Raw genomic sequence first — 17664 nt, forward strand, 5'->3', positions numbered from 1 at the left:
GCCAGCTACAGAGTCCCAGGGACCCTCCTGTCTCCACCTCCCCAGTGCTGGAGTTATAGGCACATGGTACCACATCCAGCTTTTTTAATGTGGGTTCTGGGGGCTGAGCTCTGATCATCATGCCTGTGTAGCAAATTATCCCCTCATCCTGTCTCTCTCTCATGAGAGAGGAAATGGAGGCAATGGTCTGACTTGATGAGCTCTTGTCATTGACAAAGACTATGACACTAGTAAATGTGACCTGAGTCTGTCCCTGAGCCCTATTGGAGACTGAAGTACCTTCTGCAGTATGGCTGTCAGAGGTGAGGTTTCCCCAATGCTAAGGTACAGGCATGGCTTGTGAGACACAGAATTGAGCCAGGGTCCATAAAATAGATGGTCTTTCCTTAGCCTGTGCCTCACGGAAGGGTGCAAGGAGTTCCAGACTTCAGGTCGGCAAGCCTGACTTTGAACCCAGGACCCATCACATCTATGGGTAATTAATTGGTCAAATATCTCAGCCTCTCCTGATCTCTGGTGTTGGCTACAGACACTGGGGATAACACTACATTGTGGGGGACAGTGAGGGCATATGACATGCTCTCACCTCTTTCCATGTGTCTAGTGCATGTGAGGTTGTCAATCAAGATGGAGACTTTCATGTTCTGCTTATTATAGATACAGAGAATGGAGGCTGTAGTAGAGGCTGCTTGCATACACCCCCAGGACTAACACCCCCTCTCCCAGTGTCCCCAGATCCCTGGGTATGGCCTTTCTACCCTGCAGAGGGTTTGCTGCCTCAGCTCCTGAATGATGAGGTTGCCAGCAGCTGCACTGCTGTAACAGCAATGGGAGTTCACGAAGCTGAGTAGGGCCTCACGGGCCACCTCCTCGGTCACCACAGGGACTCTGCTGGGGAGAGAACATAGGAGCACTGGTCTGGGAGGGACCTATGGGCTCACCATCACCAGTCCTTTAGTGTGTCGGGGAGCACCGGGGCCCTACGAGGACAAGATCCAAGGCCTGAGGGCCTGGAGGACAGGAAGCAGAGAGCACAGGAGAAAACCTGCCTCCTCCAACAAGACCCACCCCCAACTGTTTTTTCCTCCTCCCAACAAGACCATCCAGCTGTGGCTAGCAAGGGGTGAATCCAATGGCAAGGTGGGTGCCCCCAAAACCCTCCAATGAGGGGCTGTGGGGGGATCAAGTCTCTGGCACAGAAGTCTCCTGGCTGTCTCATTTCCAAACTGTACCAGATGAATGATAGATAGATACTGCTTCTACAGATAGGGTCTAGAGATGATGTCACATGGCCATAAGGAGGCAGAAACCAGCTACCTAAGGTCCCCTCCCTCAGGGAGCTGGCTTTTGTCCAGAAGAATCATGAGCATGAAAGATACCAGCTGAGGGCTGGCCGAGCAGCCTCAGCCTGGATGTAGCAGAATAGGTCTTAGCCACCCCCCTCTTTCTGGAAAGCTTTCTCCCTGAAATCCAGGAGCCTCCTCACAATGCCCTTCCCCCAAACACCTCAGTAAGAAGGAGCCTTTGGCCTCCATCTCCCTCCTCCCCACGTGCTCAATCTCCCCGATGCCCAGTAGGCCATGTGTTCCCTACTCCTAAATCCCATTGTTCCCAGCACAGCCAGGCCTGGTGTGGTGTCCCAAGTGGGCAACAAAGCCAGCCTGCCAGCTGGTACCACATGAGTTCATGCTGGGCCAGAGAAGCACACCCAGAAGAGGAGTGTGTGCATATAGAGGGATGGGAGCCCCAGGAGGCCCCTCCAGGCAGACCACATGCTCAGCTCCACCGTACACTAGGGAAGGACCCTCAACACATCCCTTCTGCACAGAGCTGGCTGGGATCCAGAGCTCTGTGACACATGCTCTCAAAACAAGGAAGGTGTACATGGGGCGCCTGGGGAAAGGATTGGGGGATGGAGGACTTCAGCAACAGAGAGCCAGAGTCAATGTTTGAGCAGCATGAGCCAGGCAGGCATGAGTCTCCCAAGCTCTGCAGTGGCGGGGCAAAGGCGGCCATGGATAATACACACAGAAATGAGTGTGGCCGGATTCCAGTATTACAGAACTTACAGAACACCTGGGGCTGGGATCGGCCCCAAGGCCAGAGTTTGCAAAGTCCTCCTATGGTCTATGGTTTGCACCCTTGGAGAGCCTGGCACCCTCCAGATTCCCAGGCCACATCCCTAGGGAGATCTGATTTGGTGGGTCTGGCATGCAGAAGGTATTCCCCGGGTTTCTCAAATGACTTCTGGGGCAGTGTCAGGACTGAGCACCCCTAAAGAGAGCTCCTGTGAGGAAACAGGGCATGTGGAAATGCACTGAGACTCACCTGTGCTCCAGGACTGAAGACCAACACGCAGGCTCCTGGGACCTCCCCAGGGCCTCCAAGGGCGGGAAGAAGACCTGCCTTTCTAGAGGAGAGGAGGGGAAGACATCAGCCTGGCTAAGAAGAACAGGTATTGATGCAGCGGGAAAAAGGCTGGCCCGGTGCTAGTTCAAGGCCAGCCTGGGTTACAGAATGAGTTCAAAGCCAACCTGTGCTGTAGGGAGACCTAAGAAGGACGAGGAGGAGGATGACCAGGAGGAGCAGGAGGACCAAGAGGAGGAAGAGGAGGAGGAGGAGGGAGAGGAAGAAGAGGATGAATTTCAGGGCCATAGACTTCTCCCCACTCTCCATCCCATCCCACCTCCCACTTGGCAACGGCAAGAACCCTCAGACTCCAGGAGAAAGAGGGGCATGTCCCTACCCACTCCCCAACCAGCAAGCATCCCAGGAAGAAACTTCAGTAACTATGACCCCTCTGACTCACCACGCCCTTGAAGAAGCCAGTCATAGCTGGGCAACCCCTCCAGGAGCTCATCAGGGGGCAACACAGGACTCTCAGCCTCAAAGCTGAGGTCAGCCATGCCTGCCATGAAGACAAAGAGTCAGGGTTGGGAGAGGGGCACAGAGTGACAGCCTTTGCCGCTTCCGGGTAGATGATGCAGGGTCAGCAGTGACTGCAGTCAGGGGAAGCTGAAGGATGAGATGGGTACACACAAACACCTCATTCTTTGGGGAAGAGCGCTTCTATCAAACCCTAGATTGGGCTGAGGATATAGTTTTAATGGTGGGTAGTTTCTCTAGCACACACACAGACCCGGGTCTGAACCCCACTATAAAACAAACATCAGGGAACCCTCTAGATCTTCACTTCCACCAAAATTAAATGCTATGGCCCGTTCCTTCTAGGTTAATACAATTGCTGACCAGAGCGCTGAGCAGGTCTTGCTCTCAAGGAGAGCAGCCGGTGTGGAAGACAGGGCCGAGGGATGCTGAGGTTTGCAACCGGGGACAGTGGAAGGAGAAGGGGAGGATCATGAAGACTGCCCCGCCCCTGCCCTTTCAGTTAGGAATGCCCTTCTCAAAAAACCACCTGCATCTCTGAGGCTTTTTCTCAAGGTCAAAAGCATACAGAGGAAGGTTTTTAACTAAAGGGAGCATCCTTCCTGACCAGAACAGGGGTAGCTGAGATACAAACTAATGGTCCCAAAGTTTTCCAATTGTTTGCATTGAACGAGGTTTGCTCATTTAAAATGTTTACCTACCAGGGACCAGACATCAGCTGTTTCTGTAAAGGGATAGGTGAGAGATGTTTGTGCTCTGTGGGGTTAAAGGTCCCTGTTTCATTTCCTGGATGCCTCTGTTAGCATGAAAACAGCTGCATCCTGCTGAACAAGTGAGTGAGGCTTTGTCCCAATCCAATGTTTTGTGGGGAATGAGGTAGGGGTCATGGTTGGCTCCTGTGTTCTATCTTGTTATCCATCTTGGACCATCACCTGCCAGTTTATGGAAATACTCCCCTATGGGGAAGGACTGGGAGACAGTCAGGAAGGTAGAGGCTGGACTAGGCTGGGCCAGGAAAATCCATCCATTGTAGTTCCCAAAGAGCTCAGCAAAGATCAAGGTCGGGGCTAAATGTAGCCAAGTCATAGAGGGGTCAAGGGTCACCATGGCTGCATGTAGCTCACGGCCTAGGTTCTCCACCATGCCATCCCAGATGTCACACAGATCTGCATAACCTATGCCACACACACATCAAAATAGATTAAGTCACATTGGTGCCCATATAATGGAACTGGGTGAGGCAGCCTCCAGCCCTGAGCTTGGTGTATTTAAAAAAAAAAAAAATCTGTCCGTGTGCTGAACATGATGTGTGTTCCTTTAAAGTAGAAAACAACAATGTAAATGTCAAGTGTGGAAAGAAAGGCCACTTTTGTCTCCTGGGGGCAGCCCTGGCTGTCAGGCAGCCTTGGGTCAGCTAGGGCATCAAACTCCAGCCTTCAAAGAGAAGACAGAGAAAGGCCATGTAGCTGCAGTGGCCTCCCAGCAACCAAATAGCAGGGACAGGAAGATAGGAAGAATAGGAGGTGGGTGACTCCAGTCTCATCTATCAACCTGGAGCTACTCTGACTCCCTGGCAGTCCCAGTACCTCACTGCTAAACTTGTGTCACCATTCTATCCAAACAAGAAGGGACTCCAGGGTGACTCCCAGAAGGGCACATTTCCTGTGCCATAAAAGGAGCATAACAGGACTATAGAGGCCACCCACATTGTGCCACACTGTCCCCAGGGCGTGGGGGTGAGTTTAGGGGCCCGCTATCTGACTGAGTACCCAACCCTGACACATATGGTGCTATCTAAGGTCACACAGCACTGTCCCCATTCTATAAGATTGCTTCACGTCCTCATTCATAGAACACCCAAATGAGGTCCACACCCAAATGAGGCCCGGAGATACAACCTGAGGCCACCAGCCCACACAAGCAGAGCAGAAAGAAGTAAGTGCTCAGAGCTCAGGAAATGCCTCCATGTCCCCAGGGCCTCTACACCTGTCTCTAAGTCCCCAAGCAATCTGCTGCTGAGATTTGCTTTGCAATGACAGATGGAGAGAGGTCTCTGCTTGCCAGCCACAAACTGATTTTCTTTTGCATAAAAGGACTGTTCTTGTGAAGGAACCCACAGTTAACTAACAGAGAAGTCCTCTTGTCATTTATCTTTCACAATGCCATTCTTTCTGGCTCAGAACCTTCTCTGTCTTAACAGGATCCTAGGATGATCCTGTCCAGAGAGCCAGGATCTCTTCTTACATCTGCCCCTCACATCATGTCCCACTCCTCATTCCTTTCAGTGTGTGAGTGCCCCCTCTAGATGCTAGGGAAAAGAGCAAGCATTCAGTAGACACATATGAGCATCAGATGTGCAAAGCATGAGTGTGTGTGACTAGAACTTCATTTAAGCATGTACAAGAGACATTCAGACCGCTCTACGTCCACGCTTCCTATCACACTCCTGCCTCTGAACCCTCAGTTCTCTTTTTCAGTCCCAACAGCCTTAGAAAACAAAGTTCAGAGAGGTTGAGTGAGCTGAGTTGAGTGGCCCAACACTTAAGAGGTAGAGCCTGGAGCAGAATCTAACTCTGACTTGCTAGCTTAGCCTAGTGGGAAGGGAAATGATATCTGTAAATTCAAGGTCTTCTAAGGATTAAAAAAAAAAAAAAGATGGCACTGTGTATGCAAAGATACAAAGATCTTCAGTTCCAGGATCCATGATGTTTCTGGGTCACAGACCTCTCTAGGGATCCCCATGAAAATGTTGAGCCTTTCATTGCATCCTCAGAAAAGATATTGTAGCCATACCCTCACAGACAGACCTCCTAACCCAATTTCCTTTTACGTGGGGGAAAAAATGGAGGCTCAGAGATGTTAAGTGTCTTGGCCCAAGATCACACAATGCAAACCAAAGCCAGGACTTGAAAAATGTCCCCAACTCTCCATCTATTGCTGCTCCAACCACCACCACATTGCCTGTTCCAACCCAGGGAGAAAACTTTATGTTAAACATAGTCCATTTCCTCTGAAACCTGTTTCCTTCCTTGGGTTTGAAGCAGCCCTTCAATCCCATTGTATTTCTGTCCTGCTAATGACAGACAGGAGTCACCAGGGCTGTGACACCAGTGGTAATGAGCAAGCAAGAGGGGATGGAGATTTGGGCAGCTGTGCTGTGGGATTCGCTGCATCTGGGAGTGGGAGAGAAGAGTCCTGGGGGTTTTCAGGCTTTTGTGCTGCTGCAGAAGAGAGTGGTCACTGTCACCTGGAGAAAGAGGGGGAGAAAGAACCAGCAGACATGGACAGGCCACAGTAGACAGGAAGATGTCCATGGGGTAGCTGTGGCTTTTTGCCCCATGCCCATTGTCCCAAGGCAGATAATAGAGAGACTGTGGGCTGTCATGGGCTGTCTTTCCAGAATAAAGAAAAAAGGGGGGAAGGCAGGTGATCAGGACAGAGATGCTGGTGAAAGGCAGGTGATATACAGCCAGGTCTTGCTCTGTGTTGGCTACAGAAGTGGCCCCCGCCATCCCAGTCTCTACTCACTGTCCTCCTCACTCGGGTCCCTGTCCATGGTCGAGGCGTCCAGCCAAGTAACGAGTCTGTGCTCCTGAGGACCGAGGTTCCAATCTGAGGGACTACCCTCAGCCCCTCCCAGCCCATTGTTACCGATCTGGACATAACAGAGGCAAAGCCACCATATGTCCATCAGAGCAGAGCCCCGCCCTATGTCCCAGGTCCTTGAGAGTCCCATAAGAGGCCTTTTACTTGCCAAGCTCACGTGGAAGTTCTAGAGACCTGGGTCCCTGCTACATTCAGTGTGGATACTCACATCCTGCCATTGTTCCCAGCCAAGACTCAAATTCTTCTCTGTCTGAAAAAAGCCTGAGAACCAGGTCATCTTGGTTCTCCATATACCAGTTCAGAGCAGGTTTTTAAGTCGGAGCACGCGGAACTGGTGAGCTACCACAGGAGACTGCCTGTCAAGGGAGAGACTACATAGGTTTTCAGATTGCCTGGGGTGCCTAAAATCTAGTCAGGATTTGTCTCTTGTCTTGTGAAGGCTTGGAATAGGAGGCACACAGCACATCATAGACAAAGCCAGGGCTCCAGCCAGGATGTGGATCATCCTGATACCACTATACCTAAGCCCTGGGAAGCCCCTGTAGGGTTGGTTGGGGAAGTGTGCAGGGGCTGGAAGTCAGGACCTCAAGCCCCTGGAGACAACCCTACCATTGAACTAAGCCCCAGATTTCTCTGAATTGTGTGCATGGGTTTAAGGTCGTGGGTGGGTGGGTGCATGTGTGTATGTGCACGTGTGTGCATGAGTGTATGAGTGTGCGTGTGTGTGTGTGTGTGTGTGTGTGTGTGTGTGTGTGTGTGTTCAGGCATGCACACATGTGGTGTAGGCACCTCTGGTGTTGATTCTCAGATACTATCCACATTTTGTTTGAGACAGAGTCTCATCAGCCTGGAACTTCACCATGCAGGCAGGCTAGGCTGGCTACCCAGGGACTCTCTCTGTCTCCCATCTCACTATTACTAGAAATGTAAGTCCAACCTACCACATCCAGCTTTTTATATAGATTCTGGAGATTTTTTTTTTCTGAGACAGGGTTTCTCTGTGTAGTCCTGGCTGTCCTGGAACTCACTCTGTAGTTCCAGGCTGGCCCCAAACTCAGAAATCTGCCTGCCTCTGCCTCCCAAGTGCTGGGATTAAAGGCGTGCACCGTTCATGCTTACACACCCCGTGCTTTACTGACTGATCCATCCCTCCAGCACCCTCTGCAGACTGGGAAAGGTCTTTACAAGCCTTTTGCCCTGAGACTGAAAATCTTTCATCCCTCACCCTAGGAAGGCCATCCCGCTCCTCCAGATGAGTCTAAATACTAACCACCAAAGTTGGTCTCCCAGTGATAGATGTAGAGGGCTTGAAAGTTGGTCCCATCCCCCAACCCCCACTGTGGCCTAATCAGGGTTTCCTCTGGGACTGGGAATATCCCTAACCAAGGTCATGGTGCTGTGGTCTGACCTGACTTGCCTAGCCCATCAGTATATATTGTATGTTTCAGGACACTCCTTAACCAAGAAAGGCTCACCATCACTCTGGAAAGCTTGGGTGGCCAGAGACAGCTCCTGTGCTGTGTAAGCTGCCTTCCCCCTCCCCACTCACTGGCTCCCTCAAGAGGACGCTGGGATCAGCAGCAGAAATGCCACATAAGCTTGACTTAAAAACAGACAACTCAATGCTCATACATGGATTTTTATTATGGGTAAAAGTACTGAAGTTCCTCACCGGGAGAACTGTAGACATTTTATCTCTGCAGACAGAGGAGTAAGAACAGCATCCTGAGGAAGCCCCCACAGTCTGTGGGTACTTGCTTACACTGAGCAATAATTCCAAGGCAGGGGAATGGCATTCATGGCTACAGATGACCACCGATGTGTGTGCTTATATCTGTGTGTATGTGTGAGAGCACGTTTGAGTTCAAACCTGATACATGACAGATCAACAGACAGGTATACAGACGACAGACTGATAAACCAATTACAACATAGTTGTAGCTTAAAGTGACCCACCATTTCATCTGGGGTGTTTCATGCTGCAAGCCATGCTTGCCTAAACTCCTTTGGCATTTGAAAGAAGCAGCCAGAGGGAGTGATTTCAACAACAAGCAGAGAGGAGCAGAATATTAAACAGGGCTGAAATATTAGGAGTTACAGAAATATCCAGGCTGCAAAACTGCTAGTAGCCAGTATCTCTCGGGGAATAGGAAGTACCCATCAGCAAGAGTGACAGTCCTTGGCTATACCCCTGCACGTTTAAGAATTCATAATAGCTCTTAACATGCATGGACAAATAGGGATTTAGCTCAGCGGTGGAGCCCTTACCCAGCATGCTCTGGGGGCAGGGCGGAGAAGCTTCTAGAATCTTCCAATCTTGCTTAAGGATTAATAGGGGATACCGTGTGGAATAGAATGTCTGAGTGAATTGGGAACAATCACACCCATCACCGTGTTGCTTCTCTGTTGTGGGCACGGGTGAGTATGGCAGTAGAAATCAGGCCAGTGTGAGGTTAAAGCTGGCCCCCACTTTCCAGCAGTATCACAGGGTAACTAGGGTAGGGAAGATGGCTTCCAGCATGGTGCCAGGCAATCTGTAGTCTCTCTGTGTCCCTGAGGTTAATGGCAGCTTCTTTAAGCTCCTCCACATGACCCAGGTCCTACTATTCTTCGAGTGACACAGCCCCTAAGCACCCAGACCCCGCGGCATTCATCCTGACATCTCACACCAAAAACCTGAAGAAGAAGTACCCAGCACCGCCTCCTTCCACAGGCTGACACCTGAACACCTTGTTCCCAGAAACCAACTCTGTGGTGTCCTTTCCTCATTCTGTAGATCCCAGTTTTGCCATGGTGGCAGGGAGCATTGAGGACTGGCTGAGCTCTCAATGCGGCCTTGAAACCATCTCATGTGACTGTCTTTTAATATGATGGGAAGGGGATGCCCAGAAAGGAAGGGGGTGTCTAAAGCTGTCGTTAAGCTTTTTAAACGCTGTTTGGGATAGAAGTAGCAAAATTAATCTCGGGACATAATGGTGGGAGATATTCCGAAGGGAGTCATTGTCACTCCTACAAACCACCCACATCTGGGTGACAGCTCAGAAGCTGTCTGATGCTTAAACCAATAGCAGAACATAGTGGCCGTGACGTCAGAATAGGGTAAAGCACGCTCAGCGCCCATCTCTGAACACTGGTTTGGGAGCAGTGCCTGAAGGACAAAGAGAAGGGCTCTTGCACAGCATATGCCTGTTCGGCCTCACTTTCGGCCTGGTCTTGCCTAGCCGGTCCCCTCCACCACCAGCAGCACTGCCCACTGCCTCCTCCAAAACCTCTGCAGGCAGTTGACAGCACTGGCCTTTCTCCATTCCAATGGTGGCCAGCACATCTGCCTAGTATTCCCACTTCGTTTACCTCCTGGGGTGGTCCCAGGCTCTTGCTTCTCCATAAGTGAACAGGTGACAAATGTGTGAATCCAAACTCCTTCTCCTGACCAAGCCGGTATGAGACAGAACTCTGAGTGTCGATGCTTTTACAAGTCAGGTGACTCCAGCTTGGGCAGTCAATACTCAAAAACACTAGATACAGACAGCCAGAGCAGATCAGTACAATACAGTCCATGACCGTCTACTCTTGAAGAGTCACTTCAATATATAACCAATTAACACATTCTGATAACCACTCCAGAAACTGAGGCAGGAGGACCACTACACAACTGAGGCTAACCTAGTCTTCACAACCAGATCTGTACTAGTCAGAGCTACACAGCAAAAACTTGTCTCAAAACAACAAAATGAGTCAATGAAATCAAGGGCTTTTTCCTGAGGCTAGCCCACTCTGTGTGGGGATTTTCCTCAACTCAGATAAAAGAAAGCGCACAGGAACCTAGGATCTTAAGGAGATCCCCTGCTTCCAGCCCCAGGGGACATCCTCACTCTCCTCCCCCAAGGCACAGATCTAATGGGCTAATCATCTGTATAACAAGGCTGAGAGTGGGTCGGTTTTTTGTTTGTTTGTTTTTTGTTTGTTTGTTTGTTTGCAACCACAGAGCATCTCCTCCTGTGCTGTGTCAGCCAGAGACAGATGAAATTTGGACGGTTCCAGGACTTTCAGACAAAGACACATCATTTTCTGCATCACCTTTTCTTCTGACCTCGTTGTGGCACCCACAGCTACCTGAGAATTTACCCAGAATTTCCATTATCCGGGGTTCATCTGTTGGTCTCCTGTGCAGACAGGGAAAGGGCTCAATTTTTGTTAACAATAAACCATGTACAAGAAGGTGGTGACTGCAGTTACATAATGGTATTTTTTCTGTTTTTTTAAAGGTTATTTTAAAATATAACATTTTCCACTTTACCATTTTTATGGGTATAGTTCCAGTATCACTGAGACTCTGTGGGCTTCGGAGATGGCTGAGAGGGTAAAGTCCCTGCTGTGTAAGTCTAAGGAGCTGAGTTCAACTCCCCCATCACCCAAATGAAAGTTGGGCATGGCAGAGCACACCTTTAATGCCCACCTAGGGGAAGCAGAGAAAGGAGACTCTTGCTGGCCCGTCAGCCTAGCCAATCAGTGAGTTCACACACCACACACAAACCTGAGATTCTGAACAGTGAGCTGTAACTCTCTCCCCACCATGCCCACCCCTGGGCATCCTGGCCAACTTTCTGTCTCTAAGTGTTTAAGGACCCTGAGGACCTCACATGCATGGAATCACTATGAACACCAGGTTCACACCCACTTCCGCACTCCCTACCTCTCCACACTCGTGTCTTCTTTCATGCACTGAGTGTCTCCTGGGTGCCATGCTCTGTCCCATGTCCTTTCGGCACCCATCTGAACCTAGATACACCCAGTACCTGACAGGGGCCAACAATGCCCAGAAAATAATTTCCCCGTGGGCCTGGAATCCTCGATAACATTGTTGTTGGCTTATCTGCAGGCTGGCTCAGGGAACCCACGGTGCCCAGGGCAGAACCAAAACTGGCATGCAGGAAAAGTCTTCTGACACAAATAAGAAATGGCTTCAAGTGGAGTATTCCTGCCACGTCGACTAAACACCTTCTCTCTGGAGCCAGGGAGCCTGGCACACCCAGCTGGCCCAGCTTACAAGCTTTTGGGACCACAGAAAGAAGAAAGACAGAGAACTCAGCAAGTCTTTCACATGCCAGGTATAAAGGGAAAACACCCATAGGGGTGTTTTCTCATGTAAACTCTCACAACAACCCTGTAAGAAAGACCTCTCTCTCTCTCTCTCTCTCTCTCTCTCTCTCTCTCTCTCTCTCTCTCTCTCTCTCTCTCTCTCTCTCTCCTTTATGGTGAAAAAAGTGTATATTTAGAATTAGGCATCTGGACTCAGTTTAGATGACCCCAATCTTGCTGGCAACATCTAGGGCATCATAATCAGGAGCCAAGCAAACATATGCCTTCTTCTCTCCATCAGGCCTTATCAGGGTATTGACTTTGGCCACATCAATGTCATAGAGCTTCTTGATGGCCTGTTTAATCTGATGCTTGTTGGCCTTGACATCCACAATGAACACAGGAGTGTTGTTGTCCTCTGTTTTCGTCATGGCTGACTCAGTGGTCAGTGGGAATTTGATGATAGCACAGTGGTCAAGCTTGTTTCTCCTGGGTGCACTCTTTTGAGGATATTTTGGCTGCCTCTGGAGCCGTAGGGTCTTGGGCCACCGGAAGGTGAGCGACGTTCGGATCTTCTTCTTTTGGTGGCTGTGGACGCCTTTCAGTGCTGTCTACTTAGCTTTCAAGGCCTTCGCTTTGGCTTCAGCTTTGGGAGGGGCAGGAGCTTCCTTCTTTGCTTTCGGAGCCATCTTGGCGAAAAGCGACATTGATCTCTTTACAGATGAGGATCCGGATGCAGCTCTCAGCTACTGCTCCAGAGCAGTGAGGTCCTATCACGCTCCCTGGTGTGATGCTAATGGACTGGCCCTCTGAAACTGTAAGCACCCCCCCCCAATTAAATGTTCTCTATTATTAAGAGTCACCGCAGTCACTGTCTCTTCACAGCAATAGAGCAGCAACTAAGATGCCCCCTGTGTGTGTCCTGTCCCCTGGATCACTGTGGTATCTTCTCATTGGTCTCCCAGAGGCTGTATGGTCTACACCATCCTGAACTAGCACTCCAACAATAATTGCATATTGGCTATGTTCTGTTCCACTCCCAGCCTGACTGTCACCTCCTGGGACAGAAGTCAAGCTCCTGTCATGAGCTTCAAGGGTAAGCTGCACCTTCCCCTATAGTGTCTCTGCCCTCAGCTCACTTTTTCTCTTGACTTCAATCCTGACAGCCTCCACCATGCTCTTCAGTCACAATAAGCACACTACAGCCACAGGGCCTTTGCACATGCTACCCCCTCTGCCTGGAATGCACTTCTTCACCTCAGAAAAACTGTTATTCAGATATCACCTGCCTGGTGAAAATGTTCCTGCCCTCCACTGGAATTTTGTTTAGCTCAGTGTTTTCTTTTTACTTCATATGTAACATTTGTACATATTTATGAGGTATATGCAACTTATACGCGTGCCTGTGACATGGGCTCTTTGTGGTATACACATTTCAGTACATGTACACAGTACGTACTGTTCCAGTCAGGGTGATTGGTGTGTCCCTGCCATCAATTCTTTGTGTTTCGAGCCTTTGAACTCCTCTCTTCTAGACTATTACAAAATATACAAATTATTGTGATCTATAGAGACCAGATCTCTGCCCCACCCCCATGGTATTTCAGTGCCTGCTGTCCCCGACAGAGCTCAAAAAGGAAGTCCATGTGTTTAGCTTCTACAGAATGACATCACATGCAGTATTTACCTGTGCCTGGCTTAGTTTACATCCCAGAATGCCCTCAACCTCCATCATATTTCAACTTGCAAGCCCCCATGCCAGCTCTCACCACCCTCCTTTCCCTCATCACACTTCTAGTCACAGAGCATGTTTATCTGTCTTACTGCTGTCTTGTTTAATGTCTTGCAACACCCTGTGACCTGGATGTAACTACAAAAACAACCAAGGGAGGAGATATAAAAATACAAATGTAATGTACATCCACTTAGCTTCCTACTACACGTTTAGCAGCCTAAACAGGACCCGGCAAATAACAGTCACTCAACAAATCTGAGATGAATGAACAAAAAACACACTCGATATTACTGTACAGGGACCGTATCTTCCCAGTGCCCTGGACATCTGTGCTGTCTACTGCAAAAACAACCTTTGTGCTTCCAATAGAGCAATGGGAAGAAGAAAGACTGCCAGCCATGCTAAGCATCCCTAATTCACTGACTCTAGAGATTATCATTTTCAACCCTGCAATGGGGGCTCAGAGTTGCTGCATGCAGAGAGGCAGGGAAAGTAAGTTTTGGCCAAGGCTCACCTGGGAATGGTGTAAGCTCTTCCCTGTGTGGTCTGGAAACTAACCACAGTAACTCTGGCTCCATCCATGCTATTTTTCACACTACTTTCAGCAGGTGCCCTGCAGGCTACTCTGTCTTCTCTAGGACAAGGTCTCATGTGAGGCCTCATTGCTGGCAGAGAGGACAGAGCTGCTTGTCATCAGCAACCCCAGAAAGGCTAATCTCATAAGGCAGAAGGCTGCCTGGCAGTCATTCCACCCACGTCTCTCGGTACCTTCATTTCTCTCTCCCTTCATACTAATCAGATCCATTTTTTTTCCTCCAAAACCAATTCGGAATTTTAAAAGGCCACACTATTTGATTGCTGAGATTTCCAAACACAAATTCAATTTGCTTCTGCGAGGCGCCATCAGCCTTTACAGACATCATCCTCCAGCCTTGTACTGGGGGTTTCCAGCACAAAAGCCTCGGGTCTGGCCTGGGGCACCTTTGTGCTGTGTACCAGGATGACTGGAATATGAAATGTCCCCACGCACACACCCACAAGCTTGGCTAAATGTTAGCCCCACCCACAGAAGGTAATGCTATTTTTTTGTAAAATGGTAGAAACTTTGGGAAGTGGGACTCATGGAGAGGAGTGTGTCCTTGGGAGCTGCACCCTGCCTGGGGTCCCTTCCAGAATTTCTTCTGCCTGCTGCTTCCTGTCTGTCAAGGGGTGAAGGTACATACCATGTTCTCCTGCCACTGGGCTGTTTTTCCTCACCACGGGGCCCCAAATCAATAGACTCAAAGAGCATGGACTTCAATCTCTACAACTACGGGCTAAAATAAATCTCTTCTCTCTAAATTAGTATTTAGTCATATCTATGCCAGGACGGATTTGAACCCAACAACATGTAAACACACACACACACACACACACACACACACACACACACACACACTGGCATGCCGTCAGTCACAAGCCAAGCCCTTGTGTATACAGTCTCCCCTTCACTGCCTAGCAAACTCATCTCCCCAGGACCTTCTCAGCCTCCCTGTCCTAAGAAGCCTTCTTTGCTGTCCATGAAGAAAGCGTGTGTTCTCTACTCTTTCTGTGGCCTCTGCTCCACATGTTTTCTGTGGCTGGGATCCTACGGTGTGATGCCCCTGGGGATGGGGAGGAGACATCTCTGCTCTGGTTATGACTACTACCATGACTCCTCCTCCTCCTGAGGACCAGCTACTTGTATGGCTGTGCTGGTCTTTGACACCTCACTTCTGGAACTAGCTCAGTGTTCAACCCATGGGGGCACACACCTGCAATCCTAGCACTCGGAGCAGAAGCAAGAGGATCTAGGCTACATGGTGAGTCTCTGTCTCAGAGCAATAAGACAGTGTCTCAAAAACCTCCACATGTATATACATTCGCCTGCCTCTGTAACATGTACCAAAGAGCCATCATGGAGATTTAGTTGCCTTTAACTCAATTACCTGCTGCTCGCTAATGCTGAGTCTAACACATATAATACAGAGCTTAACATCTAACATCTGTCACACACCTCAGAGCCAGAACGGGAAGGGGACCTCAAAGGTCACCAGCACAGACATTGTGTCCTTCTTTATCTCCAGGATTCCTCTGAATAGTTACAAAATAAATACCCTAACGTCATGGAAGAGGGGACAAGTTATACAAAAATACCCCACTTCGAAGCCATGTGTGAATTCAAACGCAGATTTGCATGTAAATTAGAATTTTTATAAAGCTTAAAGGGGGTCATTTGAGAAATACTGCTCAGAATCACTTGTTGAAAAATTAAAATGCATTATGAACATTTTTCTCTATCAGTGTTTATAATATATAATAATATACATATTATATTATATATAGGCTTATTGATTTTGTAGCAGATTTTTATATTTTTCTTCCATAAAGCCCTGGGCTAGATCTCAGTAAAAGAAAAAAAAAAAAAACCAAGATCTTGTTTACAGACAAGCTCTTAGTCATAATTATTTCTTATTCTAATAGGACTTTTTATATTTCATAAATGTTTTTGGACAAAATAGCCCTACCCATGTCATGGTACTCAGGTTCAGAAAAGGACATGGTCATGGCCCTAGCCTCTTCCCAAGGCCTGCTTCCCCAGCCCAACCCAGTCCCAAGGCCTGCTTCCCCAGCCCAGCCCAGTTCCAAGGCCTGCCTCCCTAACCCAGCCCAGTCCCCCACCCTGTCCAAGGACAACCTTCTTCTGCCTCCAGAGCACATCTTGCATCTATCTGCCGTTGGCCTTCATGCTGTTGGTGACTCAGGGCAGAGATCCACATGATCTACTCAGGGTTCAGACGAGGAGTTGCAAGATCGAAGCTGACTTCCTCACAGCTCTGGAGAGATAAGTGGGAGATAAGGGGGCCATTGTGGGTAGAGGCTAGTGAAGGCCAAAATTCTGGCATGCAGGAAGCCATCTGCTTGCTGTGTCCTCAAGCCAAGCAGAGACCGCAGGCCCTATCTCCAAATACCATGAGGATTAGGGCTCCAAAGCTTGAACTGGAAGATAGATACAGCCCCTCTGATTGACTCCCTTGGCCTAATCTGATGTGAGAATCTTCTATAGCCAGACTTTTTTTTGGGTTACTTTATGACCTCCCTTCTTTACCACCCTTCCCCACCCTTATCCCTTCCAACCCCCCAACACTAGGTTAGAAGGGAAGGTAGCAATCATCTCATTACACTACTTCCTGCTAATTAGGGGCATTGGGTTCCTTGGAGCAAGTTTGATCTTAGTTGTCAGGATACCTCCAACAAGCAGCAGCAACAACAGCAGCAGGAACAGGAGCAGCAGGAGGAGGACCAGCAGGATGAGGAGGAACAGCAGCAGCAGGAGGTGGGGCAGCAAGAGGAGGAGGAGGAGGAGGAAGAAGAGGAGGAGGAGGAGGGACAGCAGCAGTAGCAAGAAGAGGAGCAGCAGGAGCAACCACCACCACAGATGCTCTGGGGATCTAGCATTTGTAGAGTCTCTCAAGAGTCCCCAGAATTCCAAATGTCATAAATGCGCCTGAACTATCTGCAATGGGAAAAAATTACACCCATGCTAGAACACAAGGCAAATCATGGTCAGCCGCTATGGACAATCTAAAGCAGCCCCATATCCCAAACCTGGAATTAGAACAAAAACATAGTCCTATAACATTTCTGAGTTTAAAGGAACCAAAATTCCCACACATTCTTCTACCATGTCTCTGTCTCATTTCATTTGTATTTGTTTTGGTTGGTTGGTTGGTTGGTTGGTTGGTTAATTGTTTGGGTGATTGGCTAATTGGTTGGTTAGTTTTACTGGCTTGTTGGTTGTTGTTCTGAGACAGGATCTTACTCTGTAGCCCAGAATGACCTGGAATTCATGGTCTTCTTCCCACCTCATTCTTCTAAATGCTGAGATTAGAGTCATGAGCCACCATGTCCACCTCTGCACACTCTACAGTACCCTACCAGAAATGCACTTCTGATGTATTTAGCTATTCCTCTCTTCATAGATACCCACCTTGTTTCCTATCATTCCCAATTAGTGTTATGATCATTAATAAACATGAACATATATGCTTCAGACAAGTTAGGAACTACTGGCTTATTTTACAAATAGATGCTGGTGCCTGGAGATCAGGAGAAAGTATATGAATGCCTAAGTGTGTCAGTGAGCAGACTCCTCAGGGTCACCCCTAAGAGCACAGGGCTGGCAGCAAATGGTTCTGATTCTCAGACCTGCCAGGCTGGTGCACACACCCCTCCCTGCTCTATCCTGTTGGAAACACTGGCCTGGAATTAGATACACATCTTCATTGGCACCCCAGGCATGTATGCAGACAGTTTCTAGCAGGCATTGAAGCTTCCAG

General features: G+C 48.9%; 1 protein-coding gene, 1 long non-coding RNA gene and 1 pseudogene across 8 annotated transcripts in view; 1 reads left to right on the plus strand and 2 right to left on the minus strand.

Annotated features, from left to right (window-relative positions):
• Positions 1–6642, minus strand: part of Ssu2 (ssu-2 homolog (C. elegans)) — a 28878-nt gene extending 22236 nt beyond the window's left edge. For 2 of the 7 annotated variants that reach the window (XR_001785133.1, XM_017321586.1), the window contains exons 1-3: positions 6415–6642; positions 2810–2908; positions 2329–2410 (exon numbers count right to left, since the gene is read on the minus strand). Coding sequence is in view for 6 of the 7 variants with exons in the window: in XM_017321586.1 (XP_017177075.1) it covers positions 2329–2410; positions 2810–2908; positions 6415–6549 (316 nt within the window). In the remaining variant the exon portion in view is untranslated. Of the gene's footprint in view, positions 1–758; positions 892–2328; positions 2411–2809; positions 2909–6414 lie in introns of all 7 variants that reach the window. The other 5 variants (NM_001356365.1, NM_175525.3, XM_006506109.3 and 2 more) reach the window with 5 other exon arrangements.
• Positions 6643–8838: 2196 nt separating this feature from the next.
• On the plus strand, positions 8839–16617 carry Gm38873. The gene is made up of 4 exons (XR_869357.2): positions 8839–8910; positions 11372–11600; positions 12293–12388; positions 16039–16617. It is a non-coding gene; the product is annotated as a predicted gene, 38873 (long non-coding RNA).
• Positions 11790–12294, minus strand: Gm44336 (annotated as a pseudogene).
• Positions 16618–17664: the final 1047 nt, after the last annotated feature.

This window comes from Mus musculus, chromosome 6, assembly GCF_000001635.26.
Source record: "Mus musculus strain C57BL/6J chromosome 6, GRCm38.p6 C57BL/6J".
Taxonomy (NCBI): Eukaryota; Metazoa; Chordata; class Mammalia; order Rodentia; family Muridae; genus Mus; species Mus musculus.